This window comes from Taeniopygia guttata, chromosome 4 (assembly GCF_048771995.1).
Source record: "Taeniopygia guttata chromosome 4, bTaeGut7.mat, whole genome shotgun sequence".
Classification (NCBI taxonomy): Eukaryota; Metazoa; Chordata; class Aves; order Passeriformes; family Estrildidae; genus Taeniopygia; species Taeniopygia guttata.
In genome coordinates, this window is record NC_133028.1 from 36,809,825 (window position 1) to 36,827,503 (window position 17,679).

Consider the following 17,679-nt stretch of genomic DNA (forward strand, 5'->3'; position numbering starts at 1 on the left):
TTTATCTTGAACTTTACTCACATTGACACTAATCTGAGTTCACATGCAACCTCATTCATCAATTTCCCTTTTAATCTTTTATTACAAAAATTGCATCTAATAAGTGTAAACAAATTACTGTCCTTTCAGGTTGGTTTTATTATATCTTATAAAACCTTTATTGTTTATTTGGTTACGGAAGTTTGATTTTACAATATTTCTTTCAACTGAAACTATAGAAATATTTTCTGAAACTTGCATTTTCTCTGACTTCCTTTTAAAAAGGAATCAGTCCTTTATATTTTTCATTTTGTTCAACTGATTTTTTAAACTTCTGTGAACTTGAGCTTCATTTCTTGCAAACAATCCCATCATATACAATATGCAATTTATTCAGTAAAAAAGTATGTTCTACTTTTCTAAATCAGATTAATGAATTGAAAGGAAAGCAGTAATCCTAAATCAGTTCTGTATTTAAAGTCTTAAGTACATAGAGTGACATTTTTCTGAAAACAGATATTGTGTGCAAAACTAGGGACATACTAACTCACAACAAATTCTTCTCTTTGTTAAAACATTAGACCTACATTAAACTGTTCAAGAAATGTAGTTTAAATGTCCTTCTCTTGCAGATGAAACAGACTTTAAATCATCTTTGCATAAGGTTATGGGGAGTTCAGCAGTTGCAAGGGGCTGTGGATGTTAGATTGTCACAGTTCTTCAAAGCCGCACTGATCAGAGCCTCAGAAGTAATTTATCCATGCCCTGCTGATTCCAGGAGCAACCAGCTCAAGACACATCTCTTTTCTATGTTCATACGTCAAGATCTACAAGAGGGTCTCTAAATCAGAGTAATCCACCCTTGTCTGTACTCGGGGCATCTGACAACAGTTTAGATAGTGTCTTTTATCTTAAACTCATTTTATTCTCTTGCTGCATAGAAAAGACTATGGTCACCCTCCTATTCACTAATGAAAGGTGCATTTGGGGATTGGGGATTTTGTCTTCCACAAGTATGTAAATGTTGCTCTGTTATACTGAAAGTCACTATTCTCACATAAGTTTTTTTAATAAGGTATAAAATTCTTCTCTCTCCCACTGAAGACTCCTTACTCTTCTTAAATGTTCTTTCTCTGAAATTTCTGTTTCTGTATAGCTGATTATTGCGACCCAACCACAGCAGCAAGCTACTAGGTGACCAAGCAGGTGCTAATTGATGCCTACAATAGTTTTTTAGGCAAATGACAAGGGACAAAAGAAAAAAAAAAAAACAAGAGAAAACAGACAGATGGTAAGGAAGATGCATGCAAGTTCAAATGTTACTGATTTAATTTAAGATTTATAGGTATTTGTAATTAAATTAATAGCCCTGCAGGAACAATGACAACATACACCTGTCAGATTTTACTCAAAAACAATGCATATACATTATTCCAAAGATGACAAATAGATCAGGTTGGATTGTCACTTCCTTTTACTTTATTTAGCTCTGGAGCAAAACACCGTTACATCAGGAATATCTAAGAACTTTGGTGGCAACAATCCAGCGTAGAGTTTGACCTACAATGATCAAGTCTGTGTACCTCAACCTTCATCATATGCTCAGAACTCCAGTGATGTCTTTCAGACTCACAATGGACATGTGACCTGGAAATGTACTGCAGGTGTTGTCACTCATAGTTTGGATAAAGTGGAAAAATACCAAGTTGTTACCAGACTTTTTTAATTTCGAGGTAAAAATTATTTTAATGCTTCCCAATCTGTCAAAATGTTTCAGGAAGAAACTCCTGCTGAAAGTGACAAATACATTGATGCTGTCACACAAACTGGAAAAGAAATTTGTAAAAGTTTCCTGTCCTTCAGTAGTTTGTAGGTGAAGACTGTTAATCTTGAAAATTAAAAGTACTGTATTTGATAGAGTGCACAGAATAGATATGGAACTGTCTCCTGAGAGTTTCCTACCTTCGCAGTTTAAAGCACAGTTATAATCTTGCAGAGCACTCCATTTGGGCTCAAATAATCTCTTATCTCACAGCATTTCAAAGTCTAACTGACTAACAATAACCTTACAGAGTTTCAGGCAGTGAACACACTCATCACCTCTTTCAACAGTAAAATGCCAAGCCAAAAAATCAACTGTCAGTGCAATTTCACTCACTTCCAGGCATGCATTTGATATGCTGTAAAATGCCAGAAGGGAGCTAAATTCTCTCACGATTTTTAAAGGTCTAGCTTTTAATATTGTAACTAAAATTTTCTTATCTTTTTCCTCATTAGTCATATAATGCTCCAAGGATCTCAAAGCACAGTTATTTTATGAAAGTCTTTACATAGGAGGCCAACATTACATCAGTGTCTTAAAGCACAAGTTGCCCTCAGGCTCAAGATCTCCCTTGCTGCAGTTCTGGAAGATGCACCTGATTCATACCTTTTGCACTGCCATTAGGTGGGATATAGAAATGTAGAGAGCACAGACTTGCCCTGGCAAGAAGATGGCCAGATGTTGTCACAGATATGGGATATCCCAGATTGTTTTATCCACTGTTAAACCTGGCAGTCAAGCAAAAAGTAAAGGCCAGTTCAATCACTTATATGGTCTCAATTGCATGATCCTGCAGTTCATATATTCGCAAGAGTGGCACAAAACAAAGGGAAAAGAGTTCATAAATCAGAATGGCAGGTTTATTTCCACTTTGCACTTAGACTGATCACTGTAAGCATTTCCTTACACAACAAATCCTGGTTTTAATTCAGTGTGCTTCTAATATTTCTCTGCATCTTTGCATTTTTAAGCTAGAACACCCCCTTAACAGTGCTTTACGAAAGGGTTTTAGCATTGCTTGTGATGCTCCAAAACTTTCCTAGACAATGTCTGCTGCTGTTCCCCTGGTATAAGAAATTATTGCTTTATTTGTGTGCTCAACATATATTTGTGTCATTTAAATACAAAGCAGTAGTAAATAAGCAGAACATACCTGAAGAGCAAACATTGTCTATGAAGGACAGACACTTGAAAGCTGCTAGCAGAAGTGAAAAATGAAAATGAAGATAAGCAAGTCCAGTAGCATACCTGCAAAGGACAGACAGAGCTGTTGTCAAACAAGTTGCAGAACTGAAAACACACAGAAAACAATTTCACGCAATATTTTGCATTCAGCCACTCATGTTTCTCTCATCACTCTACTGACAATAGAGCTAAATGCTTATAAACCAGTTATCACAGAAAATAAAAAATGGAAAAAGGTTTTCTTGGGAAAAAAGGTGGAGGAAAATTTTATGAGAGAACATGAGCCCCAGTATGTAGCTGGTAAATTAATGCATAACCATAAATTCATACAATCCCTTTTAAAAAATATTTCAAAATTACCACATTTGAAATGCAATAAACAAGTAATTTTCAGTACTTTAATACATATAATGAAATACTATAGTACAAGCTATTTATAGATCTCTTTTAACTTCCTCCTTTTCTGATGGATCTGGATCTAAAGCCTGTAGTTACTAGCCCTGACAGTGTTGCAGCCATAAATGCAAGAGGGACATTTCACAAAAACCTTAAAAGAAAGGCCAAAAGGTTTGTAAAGAAATTTAGCTGAAAAAAAGATCAGGATCTCACCTAAGGAATTGAATCTTCAGGATGTGTTACAGTAAAATGCCATTGATTCTAACTGTGTTGCACTGCTTTTGATTTGCAGATTAATTACTTCTATTCCTATAGCTGGAGCTACGTATTTGCACACCCAGACTTTTTCTGAGAGTACTGAGAAATGACCTATGTGACATTTGCAGTAGAAAACTCATTTATTACATCAGGGTCTTGGAGATAAAATCTCATATTGTGAGGTGATGAATAATGTATTTTATTTAATTTAATCATCTTAAGGAAACAAATAGCAAAGAATATTAACTCCAGTCATGAGAGACTGAGGGGTGGAAAATACACAGCATAGACTGAAGAGAATTGTGTGTAATGAATACAATGAAAGATGAAAGGAAAGTATGAAGTTTGAATACATGGCATTACAAACATCATTTACAGAGCTTGAATTTTGACAAAGTGGACTGTAGAATATGCACATGACTTTCTTTATTTTTATTAAATTAATGTTTAGACAGTGATAGCACTATAAAATAAATGTCTTGGAACACTGAAATATTATTTTGAAAGTTGCAAGGGCTCAACATGATGATTAACATTTGAACCCCAACACAATTTTTTCTCCTTGATTATATTATTACTCTTTTAAAGGAAGAGGAAAGCTTCTTCTATTGTAAAACAATCAATTTTAGTACTGTGCACTATCTTGTTCTGCATCATACCCTGCTGGGATGAACAGGGAATGTTCTAGTCAATCATGTGTCACTTGAATCCTAGAGGAAATTTCTGTCTTTATGAATCAAAGGATTAGTGAAACCAGTAAGGACACCAAGAAATACAGACGGGAGTGAAGAAATGTAATTCTCAGTAGACATAATCCACTCTTGACTCAGGACTTCTATTTCAGCTTTATTTATTTCAGTGAATAACATGTATTTGATACATCCATTAGATTGTCAGCTTCTTTACTAGAAACTTTCTTTAATGGACATTTTTTCTTGTTCTGAAGAACCTATATGGATAGATTACGATGAATAGGATGAGATACAATGAACAAAGACGCCAGTTAGATGTTCTAATTTGATTAATACTTACATCACTCAACCGGAGTCCAAGGCATTTTAAACCTATTAAAGAAGACAAATGGGTTTCTCAGGAGTCTGAGATCCTAAAAGCAAGATTTTCAAGTGTACAAGTTTCTGCCTATTTTTCTGGTGATAAAATCCCACTAAACCGTTAAACTTTGAGCTGGCTGCTTTCTAAAAAATATTTTTCTTTTTATTTAGATCAGCTATAGATGTATATGTATAGATATACATATTTCAGTCTTCCACCCTTTATCCATTTCCTAAGTTTTTTCACACCCCAGTTTGCAATAGATGCTTATATTTTATACACTTTCAAATGCAGAATTTATCACATTTTTCTGTCTCTTAACTAGCTTTATATGTAAATCAACATTGATGCATTAGAATAAGAATCCCTGGACAGAAATGCAGGCAAGTGTTCTACCTCAAGCCCCCAGTGTGACATTGGAAGGCCAACCCTGTCCTGGGGAGCATCAGGCACAGCATCACCAGCTGGGCAAGGAAGGGGATTGTCCTGCTCTGCCCTGCACTCAGGTGGCCTCACCTAAAATCCTGTGTGCATGTTTGGGTGCCACAACATAAGAAAGACATTGAACTATTGGAGAATATCCAAAGGAGGGCAACAATGATGGTGAAGGGCCTTGAGGGGAAGACATACAAGGAGTAGCTGAGGTCACTTGTTCTGTTCAGCCTGGAGAAGAGGAGACTGAGGGGAGACCTCATTGCAGTCTGCAACTGAGAGGCTACAGAAGGCTGAGTGGCAGGCACTGATCTCCTCTCTGTGGTGACCAGTGCCAGGAACAAAGGGAGTGGCCTGAAGCTGTGTCAGGGCAGGTTTAGGTTGTATATTAGAACGAGGTTCTTCACCCAAAGGGTGGCTGGGCACTGGAACAGGCTCCCTGAGGAAAATGGTCACAGGATGAAGCCTGATGGAGCTCAAGGAGTGTTCAGAGAATGATCTCAGGCACCTGGTGTGACTCTTGGCAGTGGTGCTGTGCACATTCTCTTTAAATAAGATTTATTAAAGATCTGTTAATCTTATATTTGCATTTTATGCCAATAAATATCAGGTTTGGCTAAAAAATAAACAAAATATCTTCTTCTTTCATGTTATTTAGTCTGTAGAACAGTTTATGAACCTTTTTGATTTTACTATCCATCTCATTATCATCTTTCCATCATCTGGCTTTCATTCTTTATCCAACATAATTATAACCAATTATTGATACCTTGTTATTTGAAAAAGAGTTTCCACTTTATTCCTACCATTAATTCTCTCTTGTACTCTCACATGCACGCTCAGATATGCTTATAAAGACGTGAATAGGATGTGAAGAAGGTACTGTTAGATGCATCCAGTAGATTTTTAGTCTCCCTTATAGCCAACTCCTATGGAACACAGAGATAAGCTCCAGGACAATTTATAGTCTTCCTTTGAAATCTGTAAGAAACAATAAGCTACTCATCAGAGAGTTCCACAATATAACCACCATCAGAGTACACAGAGTGATTCAGACCCTAAAGAACAGGGAATGAAGCAAGGCTCCACAATCTAGTACTGCCCCAAAAAGATCCACAGTTTCTCACTCACTAGGAAATCGTGCATCAAATTTTAGACACAAAACAACAATTTTCTTCAGTAAAGCAATGAGAGAGACAGTATCACAAATATCCCAGGTTTCTCAAACTGTTATTATTTTCTATTACATTTTAAAAGATTTCCCTCAAGGCTTCTTGTTTTTATTATTAGTATTTCATTGTATTCCCAAGTGCGTAAGAATTTAGGCTGGCTTCATAACATGTTTCTCAGAGTTTCTTCTTTTTTTTCTTGAGCATTTGAAATATAAGCACAGCAAAAATTGTAAATCCCTTCCTCCACCATGCTCTGGCAGTACCTCAGCAAGAGAAATAGAGGAAAGTTGTCTGGTTATCAAGAGAGAAAGGAACTACAGTAATCCAGCTGGATATGAAGGCTGTAGCAATGAGGTGCAACAGTGTTGGCAAAGGTGTGCAGAATGTGTGAAAGTTGACAGCTCTTCTATCAGAGCTTAAGGAACAGGAAGGACACAGGAAGTATGGGCAGTGGATAGCACATCTATAGTGCAGAAAAATAAATACGCAGTTAAAGCAGAAAAGAAAGTTCGTTATATAGGAAAATCAAATCTACCAAAGGAAAGAGAAAAAATGGGAAGGAGAAACATCGCAATATAGAAAGAGTGAACAAAAGTGAGGAATCTGAAAATCGCAAAAAAATTTCCATCAATTGAGTTTTATTCCTACAGACACCATGAGAAGTTTTGATCCAGACAGATCAGAAATCATACATTTTGGATGAGATCCTCATAGTTTGTCATTATTTGCTAGATATGCAAATTGAGGAATCAAATTATATTATTTACAGTTTCCCCCTGGTGTTGCTTATCTTAATATTGGTTTTGATAGCACAATTGAAGTATGTCAAAGGAATGAAAACTGGAGATTTCTTAAACAGCTACCGATTTGTTCATATGCAAATTAAATACTTAAAAAAAAGCTTCTATCGGAAAAACAAAATACCATGACTGATAAACTGGTAGTGTTAATTCAGTAACCTTTGGATTTCAGCAGGAAAATTACTTTCTAAATGTGAAGTCCTCCTTCTGTCGCACCTTGGATAGAAAGAAAAAATATTCAGACAGAAGAAATTAGAGTTACTTATCCATCCCTGACAGCAGCAATGTGTTAAGTTGATTTTAGCATTTGTCAAAAGAATGAAAATAGGATGGTACCATTCTCCGAAGCTGATGATCTGAAAACTACTAGTGGATCTCCCTGGCTGATCACCCAAGACATAAATACACTCTAAAAAATAATTTTTCAAATATAAGTGGACCTTAAAGAACAGACTGATATGACTTAGACCAGAGACTGTAAAAAGAAATATGTGCTCATGTTGCTGAGCTTTATTAATTACTAAAAGGATTAATGTACTATAATTACATGGATTTACATTAAACCAATAACTAAATGGATTTACATTAAACCAATACCTTATAATAAGAACAGGACAGAGCAGAATATTCCCCATGTTTCTGTTGTCCACAGAGTAACTTTTGTGGCAAACTGATAATGACGTACTAGTGATTTTCCCTTGTCTCTACCTGCTTTTAAAAAGTTACATGTTGCTTTATTTATATTAGTACTCAATTATAATTGCACATGTAGTAATGTCAACTGGTAGCTGAGATGATCTTTCTACTAAGATGGAATCTACGTTAGAAAAGATTTTAAGCCACTTTTGCTAAGAGTGGGCAACACCATTGCAAAAGAACAAAACCCCAAAGACTCCTGGCTATCCAGGACACCACTCTATCTGTAGGTTTTTGTATCCTGTAAGCAACTACAAGGTGTTCTTTGGTAAATCATATTTTCACAGAAGGACCGTCGACAAATAAGAGCTTATTTTTGCTTAAGCCCTTGTCTGTGGTAATTAACTGTGAAAACTTGTCACTTTTTAAAGTTCTTCTGACAAAATATGGAAGAGAGAGGCTCTAAACTGCTTCCTAGTCAGTGCTGGTTTTAGATTAAAATACATATTTTCCTGTTTCCATCAGTCAAAGTGACAAGCAGTGAAAATACAAGCAGACTTAACATTGCTAAGATGCTATTCCATAGTTGCTCATGCTCAGATAATGTATTCCAGAGAGAAAAACTAAGATTAGAGAGAGATTTATATTTCTCTCCCGACTGCCCCCCAGGAGTAGGTATAGTAGACAAAAGATGATGAAATTCTATCAATTACAGGAAACTACATAAGCCAGCCTTACTCATACAAAAAAGGGTATTTTCAAGGAATTATAACTTTTCTTTCTAACATATGAACTGAGATAAATAGCTATAATAATACTCCAGACCTTGCTGAGATAGATTGTCTAACTTTTCTCATTTGAATTTTATCTAGCACATAAATATTGATCATTTTAATATGTGACTCAATTACAATGCCTCTTAATATCTGTATTTCTATATTCTGGATTATGCTGCAAAATGTCTTATCTGTTGTATGTGGCCATGAAATATTTCACAACCTTTCCTTCAGAATACTTTAGGTTGGATAGGCTTCTCAAAGCTTATCTCTGATTCAAGGTTTGTCAAGGGGAATTGAGCTATTTTTTAGTGGATTTCTGAAAATTTCTACCAAATACTCTGTTTCTCACCATGTCATAAGTTACTGGAAGAAACATCAGTCAAAATGCAACAGCAGAGCTGAAATGTAAAGTTTTTTCACTAAACTGCTTCTTAAGGACCAGCCTGTAGAGAAGTTGAAAATAAAATGTATAAAGCTTTTGTGAAAAGCACAGAATTGGCCCTATTGATCATCCTCAGTGATTTAGAGCTATTTATTTGGATTCACCTCGGTCATGTCCCAATAATATCTTCTTTTTTTTATGCTACATATTTTAATAAATGTCCATAGAAATATATGAGCAAGTTGCTCAATAAACACAGCACTGCCTTCACACAGATAAAAAATAAGCTTTTTAGTCCAAACAGGCTGAGTTAGCTGAGATGAAATAATATAAAAGGTAAATGAAAAGGGTATAGATGGAATTCTATCTCCTATTAAAATACTCCAGGAAACAGTTTCTGTCCCAGAATAAAATGAATTATTTGAACTGCAGGCTGAACTGAACTGTCAAAAAGGCCAGTTCACTCATCCTTATCTAAAGAGAGTTGTTTGCAAGCATTTCAACCTTTGGTGAACAGCCTGATGCAGTATGAATCAAAAGGTGTGTGGTTTCCTTAGATGTGAAAGATGGAGTTTTTTGCTGAAACTGTCTGATATTCATTTCAGCCTCAAACTGCTGGTAATAGATTGCCACTAGCCAGTAAAAAGTTCACTATAAAGAATTATATGTCCTTTCTGTCCTTGGTCACAGTTTCTGTGTTATCTACAGTTGGCAATTTTCTCATGTGTTCTTCAGAAGGTCATTCAAAACTCTTTTACTTGGCAAGATGATTGGGATCTAAAAATATTATGATCTCCAGGCATTTAGCATTAGTTAAATTTCCCAGTGTTCAGAATTAGATGAAAGTCAACCAGAAAGGTTAAATTCAAACAATCTGGTGCTTTATATGCTATAATCAGAGCCCAATTTTGTAATTTTTTTGAGCAGTCATTGTTAATAGAAGTACCAAGGATGCAATACATACAGTCCAATAAATTCCAGTATATACACTCCAAGACTGTACATGCCTCTTAGATATATATAATTCTGAATGAAATGCATATAGTTTGTACTTTCTACCTTTATTTTTCAGTAACCAAAAAAGCAAACAGCATGGGAAGTTGAGTATTCATATTTCATCTTTAAAAAGATGCCCTCATTATGTACAAATCCTACTTCTTCTGAAGCATACACAATAACCTTGGAAAATTACATATAGAAAGGAAAACCCAACAAACATCCAGGAATATTTATAGAAAAAGGCCTCAAGCTGTGCAAGGTTTTATGAAAGGTTTGGTGAAGTTTTTGGTTTGCTGTTTGGGATTTTTTAGGCCACAATTACAATATACCTACGGTACAAAAAGTTCAACAGCTGTCATGTTCATATTCATTTGTGGCTTCTTTTAAATAAATATTTCAAATAATCCCTTGATAAATCAGTCAATGTATTTCCCTATTTGCACTGAAATGGCTTACATCCAGCTTCCTTTTAAGCCTACATGATTGTTGAGAGCAACAGCTTCATACACAAGTTCCAAATTTACAACTTTACTACTTCTCATAAGGCCAGAATAAAAAAATACCATAAATACAAAAGAGAAGGGATTCTTACAAAGACTTGTTTCAGCTAACAAGGACTAAAAGAAAATGAGAAGGAAGGATTTGCATTTTCCCACAGTTATCTGCTGTTTTTTTGGCTATGGATGCTCTCCTGAAAGGAAAGTTTTACAAAAATATAGTGTTTGGGCGGTTTATACCTGGTAAGAAAAATATGTAGGAAGGAGAGAAAAGATAAAAAACAATATTAGAAGTAAAAATTTTCTCAGGTGTAGCATATATAGCTGTTCCTCAGCTATCAATAACTATCATACACTCATCCTCTAATTTGACCTCTTGGATTACAGTCAATCTTTGATCTTTAAGAAATAAGTGTCTGAAATTTGTCTGACTGGAGATTTTAGGGTGTTATTGGCCTATAATTTTGCTAGTTAGTTGTAGGGAAAGGTTTATTATCTATCTAATGGGACCTCCTGAAGTAGAAAACCTAGTAACCTCCTAAAGCTCATCAGATAAAAGGATTATAGACTGATCCACTATCTTTAATGAAGCTCAAGAGCACTGAAGCCTTACTTTCTATGATGAAAATTGTGCTTGGGCAGGGAACAGAGCCCTGCACTATCCAGCCTCTGCCATTTAGTGATGGACAACAAATGGAGAGACCAGGCTGTCCAATGGGGTCATGAAACAACTGTGGTAGGAAAAAAAATGATGCTCACAGGTTTTGATAAATTTATAATTACTCTGGCAACATCAGTTGAAGACCCAGTTCTATTAAATATCAGAGCTGTGAAACTGAATGCTGTCAAACTTCTCCCAGAATTTTCATAATGCTGATGTAAAAACAAGGCCAGAGTTTAAAATTTTCAGCACCTGCTATTTTAAGGAATTCAGTTTTACTGAGGTTTACAGATTAATTTTTAAATTGCGCATAGTATAAAACATACCTGGAAATACTTCCTTTGCTCAGGCCATTCACTCCAAGAAACAAAGCGTTAAGATACAGGAAAATTCTCAAATGCAGTCTAATTGAGCTGTCTGTGGCTGAACTTCTGAGTTCTGTACTACTAGCTCCACTTTCTCAAGTGAGCATGCAAAGTTGAAAAGCACTCTGTTGCTAGATTAAATACATGCAGCTTTGACTAAAGCAGGTGAAAAATGAGGAGACAGTGGGCAACAGGAAATAAAAGATCCCATGATAATTAATTGAGCATCATCCTTATCTAGTTTTCCCTGTCTTCACTCTTCACATCCATTCTGCTGAAATAATTGCTAAAGCACAGCAGACTTTCAAATATTGATACAATAAATCTGTTGCAGCAGCTCCCCAATGTCCTTCACACATTCTATCCCACTAAGATCACCATGAACCATACAATCATCCTATTCAGACAGCATTGCCATAGTTCACTTTCTTTAGGGACATATTGTGAAAATAGTAGTCAGGATCCTCTGTCTGTATTTCATCCAGCTGCCTGCTGCATCACTGAGCCAAGTGACTGCAAGTGTATTCCTCAAGTGCCAGTCTTTCCATGGATTCTCAGGGCTTTTCTATTCTCAATTCAAAGTCTTAATTCTCCAGGTGATCCATGGCTCAGTGTTTTAGCTACTCAGTGATAGTGATTTCAGCGAAGCTTTTAGCTTTGTGATCAGTGATCGCAAACAATATGTGCTTTCGTCTGAAATTTTGGATTAAGCACAATAATAAAAGGCAACAACAACAAAGTGGTCTTCTCTCTCAAAAGGATATGAAGCCTTATGGTACTTCCCAAGGAAATTAAGCTAACTCATCGTAGAAGAAACGATTTTGGCAAAAGTGTAGAACTATAAAAGTTAAGGGATTTATGTAAACTGTTAAGTATGTATTAGCACAGGAAGCCTGTAACCGAATGTCAAAATTAACAGAAAAATAATGTAAATATAACATTTGTGACAAATCTATTTAAAAGGGGAACAAAACAAAAGAAACACAAACTGTTTTGCAGAAAAATATTAGTACTATTATGTTGGGTTATTGTAGATAAAACAAAAGGCTTTGATGTATTTTGATGAATTTTTTAAAATATCCTAACCACACACAAGAAAAACTTTATTTAAAGAAGTTCAAGCACTTTCTATAATTTAGCAATGTGTCAATTAAGAAGATATGTATGAGTAAACGAAATGTTTCCTTCTTCAAGTCTAGCTTCACAGTTCTAAACAGCAAAGACTATCAGTTATTTGTTGAAACATTTCATGGGAAATTAAGGGAAAGAAAATAATATTTCACTTTCTCAAATAGGATTGCAAAAAATTAAATTAATTAATTCTCATACTTCAGCTATCTAAATATGACATAACTAAGAGAATAAACAAGTAAGCTGCTAGTGTGTGCAATGAACGTTTCCCATTAAAATAATGAGGAAAAGAGTATATCTCAAACTCTGAAACTTGAAGTATAAGAATCCTTGGGGTCATGATAAATGATTTGTAGGTGGTCCCTCAAATGGCATTAAACACACAAAAGTTCAGATTTAAGAACAGTAACTATGCAATTTCATGCCATTTGGGAGGCTTTCTTATGTCAAGAAGAACTCCATATAAAGGAGTCAACTGAAAGAAGCAAGCACTACAGTATTTTAGAAGGAAAGGATCCTGCTTTGCAGTTTCTAGATGACTGATGTGAGTCTCACTAAGAACACCACTGATATAGGGTAGGGTGGAAATAACTGGATGGAGTACTATGATCACATAATTATACAGAGTGGAAGAATAATAATTTTTCCAGCCATACACATGAATGCTTTCTAAGCATTCCCCTTGAAACAAAGGGCCACTGTCTATGCTTACAGTCAAAGTGCAGATCTGCAGTGTTCGATTAAGGTCTCACAAGCTTCTCCTACAGGTGAAAAACACCTTTCATGAGGAGTTTTCAAAAGGCTTCTAGGGGCTTTTATAGCAGTTAAACACACCATTCCTTTTCATTTTCATTCTCCAAGATAACACAGTTACTTTTTGATTATGTTTGGTTAAAGCTATTAGTATTCAAACATGGAAATTACAACTGGGTGAATCTTCATTATATTCTCCATACCTCTACCCGTCAAACAAAAACTCAGTGTTTTTCAAGCTTTAATCAACTGCATTTCACACCATTCTCTTGAGATACATGAGGAAAAAATAATTGTGAAGCACAATCATATGATGATCATAACCACAAATATAATCAACATATATATGTTATATATTAACTTTTTCTCAAAAGAAGACACAGTGAACTGAAGCACTATTTCAATTTCAGGAAACTTTTTCTTAATCTTTGGATTAGTTTCCTTATTTGATGTAAGTTACTTGATGAGTGAAAAATTCCTCAAATCAGCATCCCAGAGGTATTCTTAGAAACTCTGATAACCTTAACTCTGACATTATTTATAAACAAACATAAAACCTAGAGCTAATAAAATCATACTAAGGAATAAGGCAATTAGGCTTCACAGAATTCACTGAAAGTATGTAAATCTGTCTTGTAAGTAGCTTTTTTTTTCTATTTGTCTTAATGAGATGGACCAAGATGCTCCTACACTAGGTGTATCTTAATGTGAGAAATGACTGGCTTTATATAAGGATTCCAGGAAAACATAAGAAAATATAAGAAGCACAAAGCAGAAATGCTTTCACCAGAATGACAACTTATAGAACAATAAAAAGTAGTTCTGCGGTTCTTAATTGGAAAAGTTCAAGAAAAACAGAAAGCATCCTATCAAACTCCAGTCACAAACAGTTTGTCTACTCAAACTGGAACCAAAATAATCAAATTCACTATATTCCATATCTGTAGTTATTTTTGAATACTTGTAAACATTTCTCCTTTAAAAAACCAAAAAAAAAAAAAAAAAACGCAAAAAAATCTTACCTACCTTTAGTAAGAGAAGAAATTATGTAAGCAGAGACATTACTTGCTAATTAAAACCATAATTAATTGCTTTGCAAAATCTATTTTGCTGCTACAAAACCAGGAGCACCTTTTCTCAGAGTTATTAATAGGTAATGACAACTGGAAATCAAGGAAAGACACATGTCAGTGGTATAGGGTGTACTAACTAAATATTTAGGCCTTAAAAAAACAAATAAAGAAACAGAATTACTCATCTTATCATGTAACTCCATATGCTGTAGGAATTAATTTTTATTGGATTCTATGATGAGACACCTAGTCAAATAACTAGCCTATGAGTATTATCAAAGATGATGCCTCTTCTCCCAGTCAAAATATATTTCAAATAATTTATTATTAATCAATGGAGCAAAAATCTCTCGCTAGCTCTTTTAGTTGTAACTTCACACACTTTGAAAGTGCAAAAAAAGGATTTAAATTTATCATTGCTCATTAAACCTGCAAAAGGCTGTGTTAATTGGATGTCTCCCTAATTCACTTAGATGTTTCCTGACAATAAAGACCATATGATTTAAGTTCAACTGAGTCTAAAGTCATTATTTACTGACTTCACTGAAGTTCATAGCCTGAAGCTGAATTAAGAGTGGTAAGAACTATTCATGAGAAAGGAAAAGGATCAAAGAAACACAATTACTCTAAATTAGGAGGATAGAGGGGAAAAAAAGAAAATGTAGAACATACACTAATACCTTTAATATTTTTAAAGCTAACTGTGATGCCCCACCTATGCTGGACCCTCTCTTCTGCTCACACCTTTCCCATCACAATAGTGAGAACACTTGAGACAAAACATGCATAGATCTAGTCCTCTACAGCCTCATTGTGTTACTGACAAAGAGCGTTCATTACAAAATAAATTATTGATCTGACGTTAAAAGCTCTAGAAAGCAAACTATTTCTCATTCACTTTTAAAACAAAATAATTGGAAACATTAGTGAGATGTTCATTTTAGCAGCCTTGTGGTAGAGAGATCATGCAAAACTCTTCTTAGATTAAGACACACTGGACTCTTGTCCAGAACATCATAGTACATTAATGTGAAAAAGAGTATGACCAATGAAAGAACAGTTTCCAGTGTGAGACGATATTGTGAGATTATCCTGTATGCACTGCACTACAAAACAAGTCTATCAGAGGCAGCTGGGATGTGATGCAAACCCATTGTAATTGTCTGTGGGTATGTGAGTGACAGATGGCTGAATTGAGTGGAAGGATAGAAATAGTGTATTCTATTCAGGGGTAAAGGAAATACAATAAAAGTAGAAGTGTAATTTTTGTAGCTGCAAAGGCTTTTTGACAGCAATTTGCTTCCAATCATTTTCCAGTAACACATGACTAGAACAGTAAACATCATTAAAATAATCAACTAGTCATCAGGAAAAATAAATTAATAGAATAATTTATTGTTAACACTCATCTATGCCTAATGCAGACACCTAAAATATGTGGCTAGACACAGCACTCTGAATGTTAATGTGTCAGATGTGATACTGAAATCCATTCTTTAGTGTGTGGCTTAGACAAGGATTTTCAGGCAAGAAATAGTACTGGAAAGAGCAGTGACTGGAATAACTTCAGTGGTATTTCACAACTATTTGCTGATCAATTTCATCAACACGTTGTTGCTAAAATGAACGTTAGAATTACTAAATTAAATCAGATGTTAACTTGAGGTACTGCAAGCATGATATGAAAGAATGTAGACCTTTACAGACAACCTGTGTATTAAAAGGAAAATATCTGTAGAAAAAGGTTTAAATCTAATATTTGTCCTTCTAAGGACATTTAACACATGGCTGCTGATCTCTCAGACAACTCCTTAGTCCGTTTTAAACAATTTAACAGAGTAATAATTTTATACAGGAAGAAATCTGTATTCACAGGGCAGTGGCTGTGACTGAAGCACCACTGCAGCCCAGCAGCAGTACTCGTCCCTGCTGTCACAGTGGCTTCTGCATACAGATGTGCACAAGATGATCTTTGGTAGCAGTCTATAAACCTGTCCAGCCCAAGGGACCCTTAATCCAGGCTGTTGACTTTTTCTGTAGAGTGAAAAAAGTGTCTGCTTGAGCAGAAAATGCTGCAGGACAGTGGCATGACTTGAGGTAGACCACAGACCCCCGTCACAGCCTTTTCTTGCTTCTGCAGCAGCTTCCTTAGCACCAGTTGCCCACCTCTGGTGCTCGAAAACTAAATCAGCGGCCATAGGCTGTGCAAATCCACTCTTGCGCTTTTCCCATGCTGGATTTAAAACTACATCTAACCAGATAACTGAGATTACCATAAAGGGATCAACTTCTCCCCAGCCTACTGAAGAAAATAAATTTGCATAATAATATCTGCATATGTTTATAAACAAAATGTGTCTAGATACAGGACTGATCAGCTGTGTTACAAACCCTCAATAACAACAGTAAATCAGCATGGCTTTTGGGGCTGCTAAAGAATCATTAGCAAGCCAAACTATGAACTTCAAGCATTCAGGGGTGCAAAGCCTACAGTCTTCATTCACACTACACAGATCATTGCAAAAAGCAGTCATTGAATTCAAAGGATGGATGATTTAATAAAGGAAATTTAAAAGTTTTCAGGGACCTCTGGATTTTATTCTAAATTTTCAATGATTTTTTTTTGTGTGCAAAAAAAGAAGAAAACATTGGCAGTGTCACTTTCTCATTATCTTTTTTTAAGCTTTAACTTTATTTAATTAATTACCTAAAGTAGAACTAAAATTTAAAAACATAAGCAAAGCCAAAGAACAAGTAAGGCATTAATCCTACTTTGTAAACCTATCTTGATGTCAAAATGCATACTTTGAGGACCTTGCTCTCCAGTGGAATCCTGCCTGCCCATATCGTGAATTTAAAGGGGAGATTTAAGACCACTTTTAAGTTATTAATTGTACATGTAATTAGCCTAGGATCAGATGGACATTGTGGAGCTTTACCACAGCAAGAGTATTGCTTCCATTGTGAAAAACAGTGCTTGCAGTTTTCATTAGAGAGGAACATCAACTTCCAGACATCAAATTCTCTTTATGCACCTCAGAAGAGGTAATGCATTTATTCAAATAAATGAAACACTATATTCATTCTGCCTTATTTAAGAATATGTTTCTTGTACATGGCTCAATGAGTTACATTCCCAATACTGTGACACAAATACAAGAAAAATGTTTAATATTTTAAATTTTTTTAAATTATCAAGCGATGATAATGAGTGAAACAAAAAGTAAAAACACAATCTTAAATATTTTTTTTCCAGTTAGTTGTCAAATATACCATGATGCTGCTCTCCATTTTTCATCTGAAAAT

The 17,679-nt window shown here is 35.1% G+C and overlaps 1 protein-coding gene across 1 annotated transcript in view; it reads right to left on the bottom strand.

The window, feature by feature from the left end:
* Positions 1-17,679, bottom strand: part of LOC121469887 (uncharacterized) — a 292,449-nt gene that overhangs the window by 45,518 nt on the left and 229,252 nt on the right. Inside the window, exon 3 of the mRNA XM_072928962.1 lies at positions 2,955-3,049. Within this exon, the coding sequence (XP_072785063.1) occupies positions 2,955-3,049 (95 nt within the window). The remainder of the gene's footprint in view (positions 1-2,954; positions 3,050-17,679) is intronic.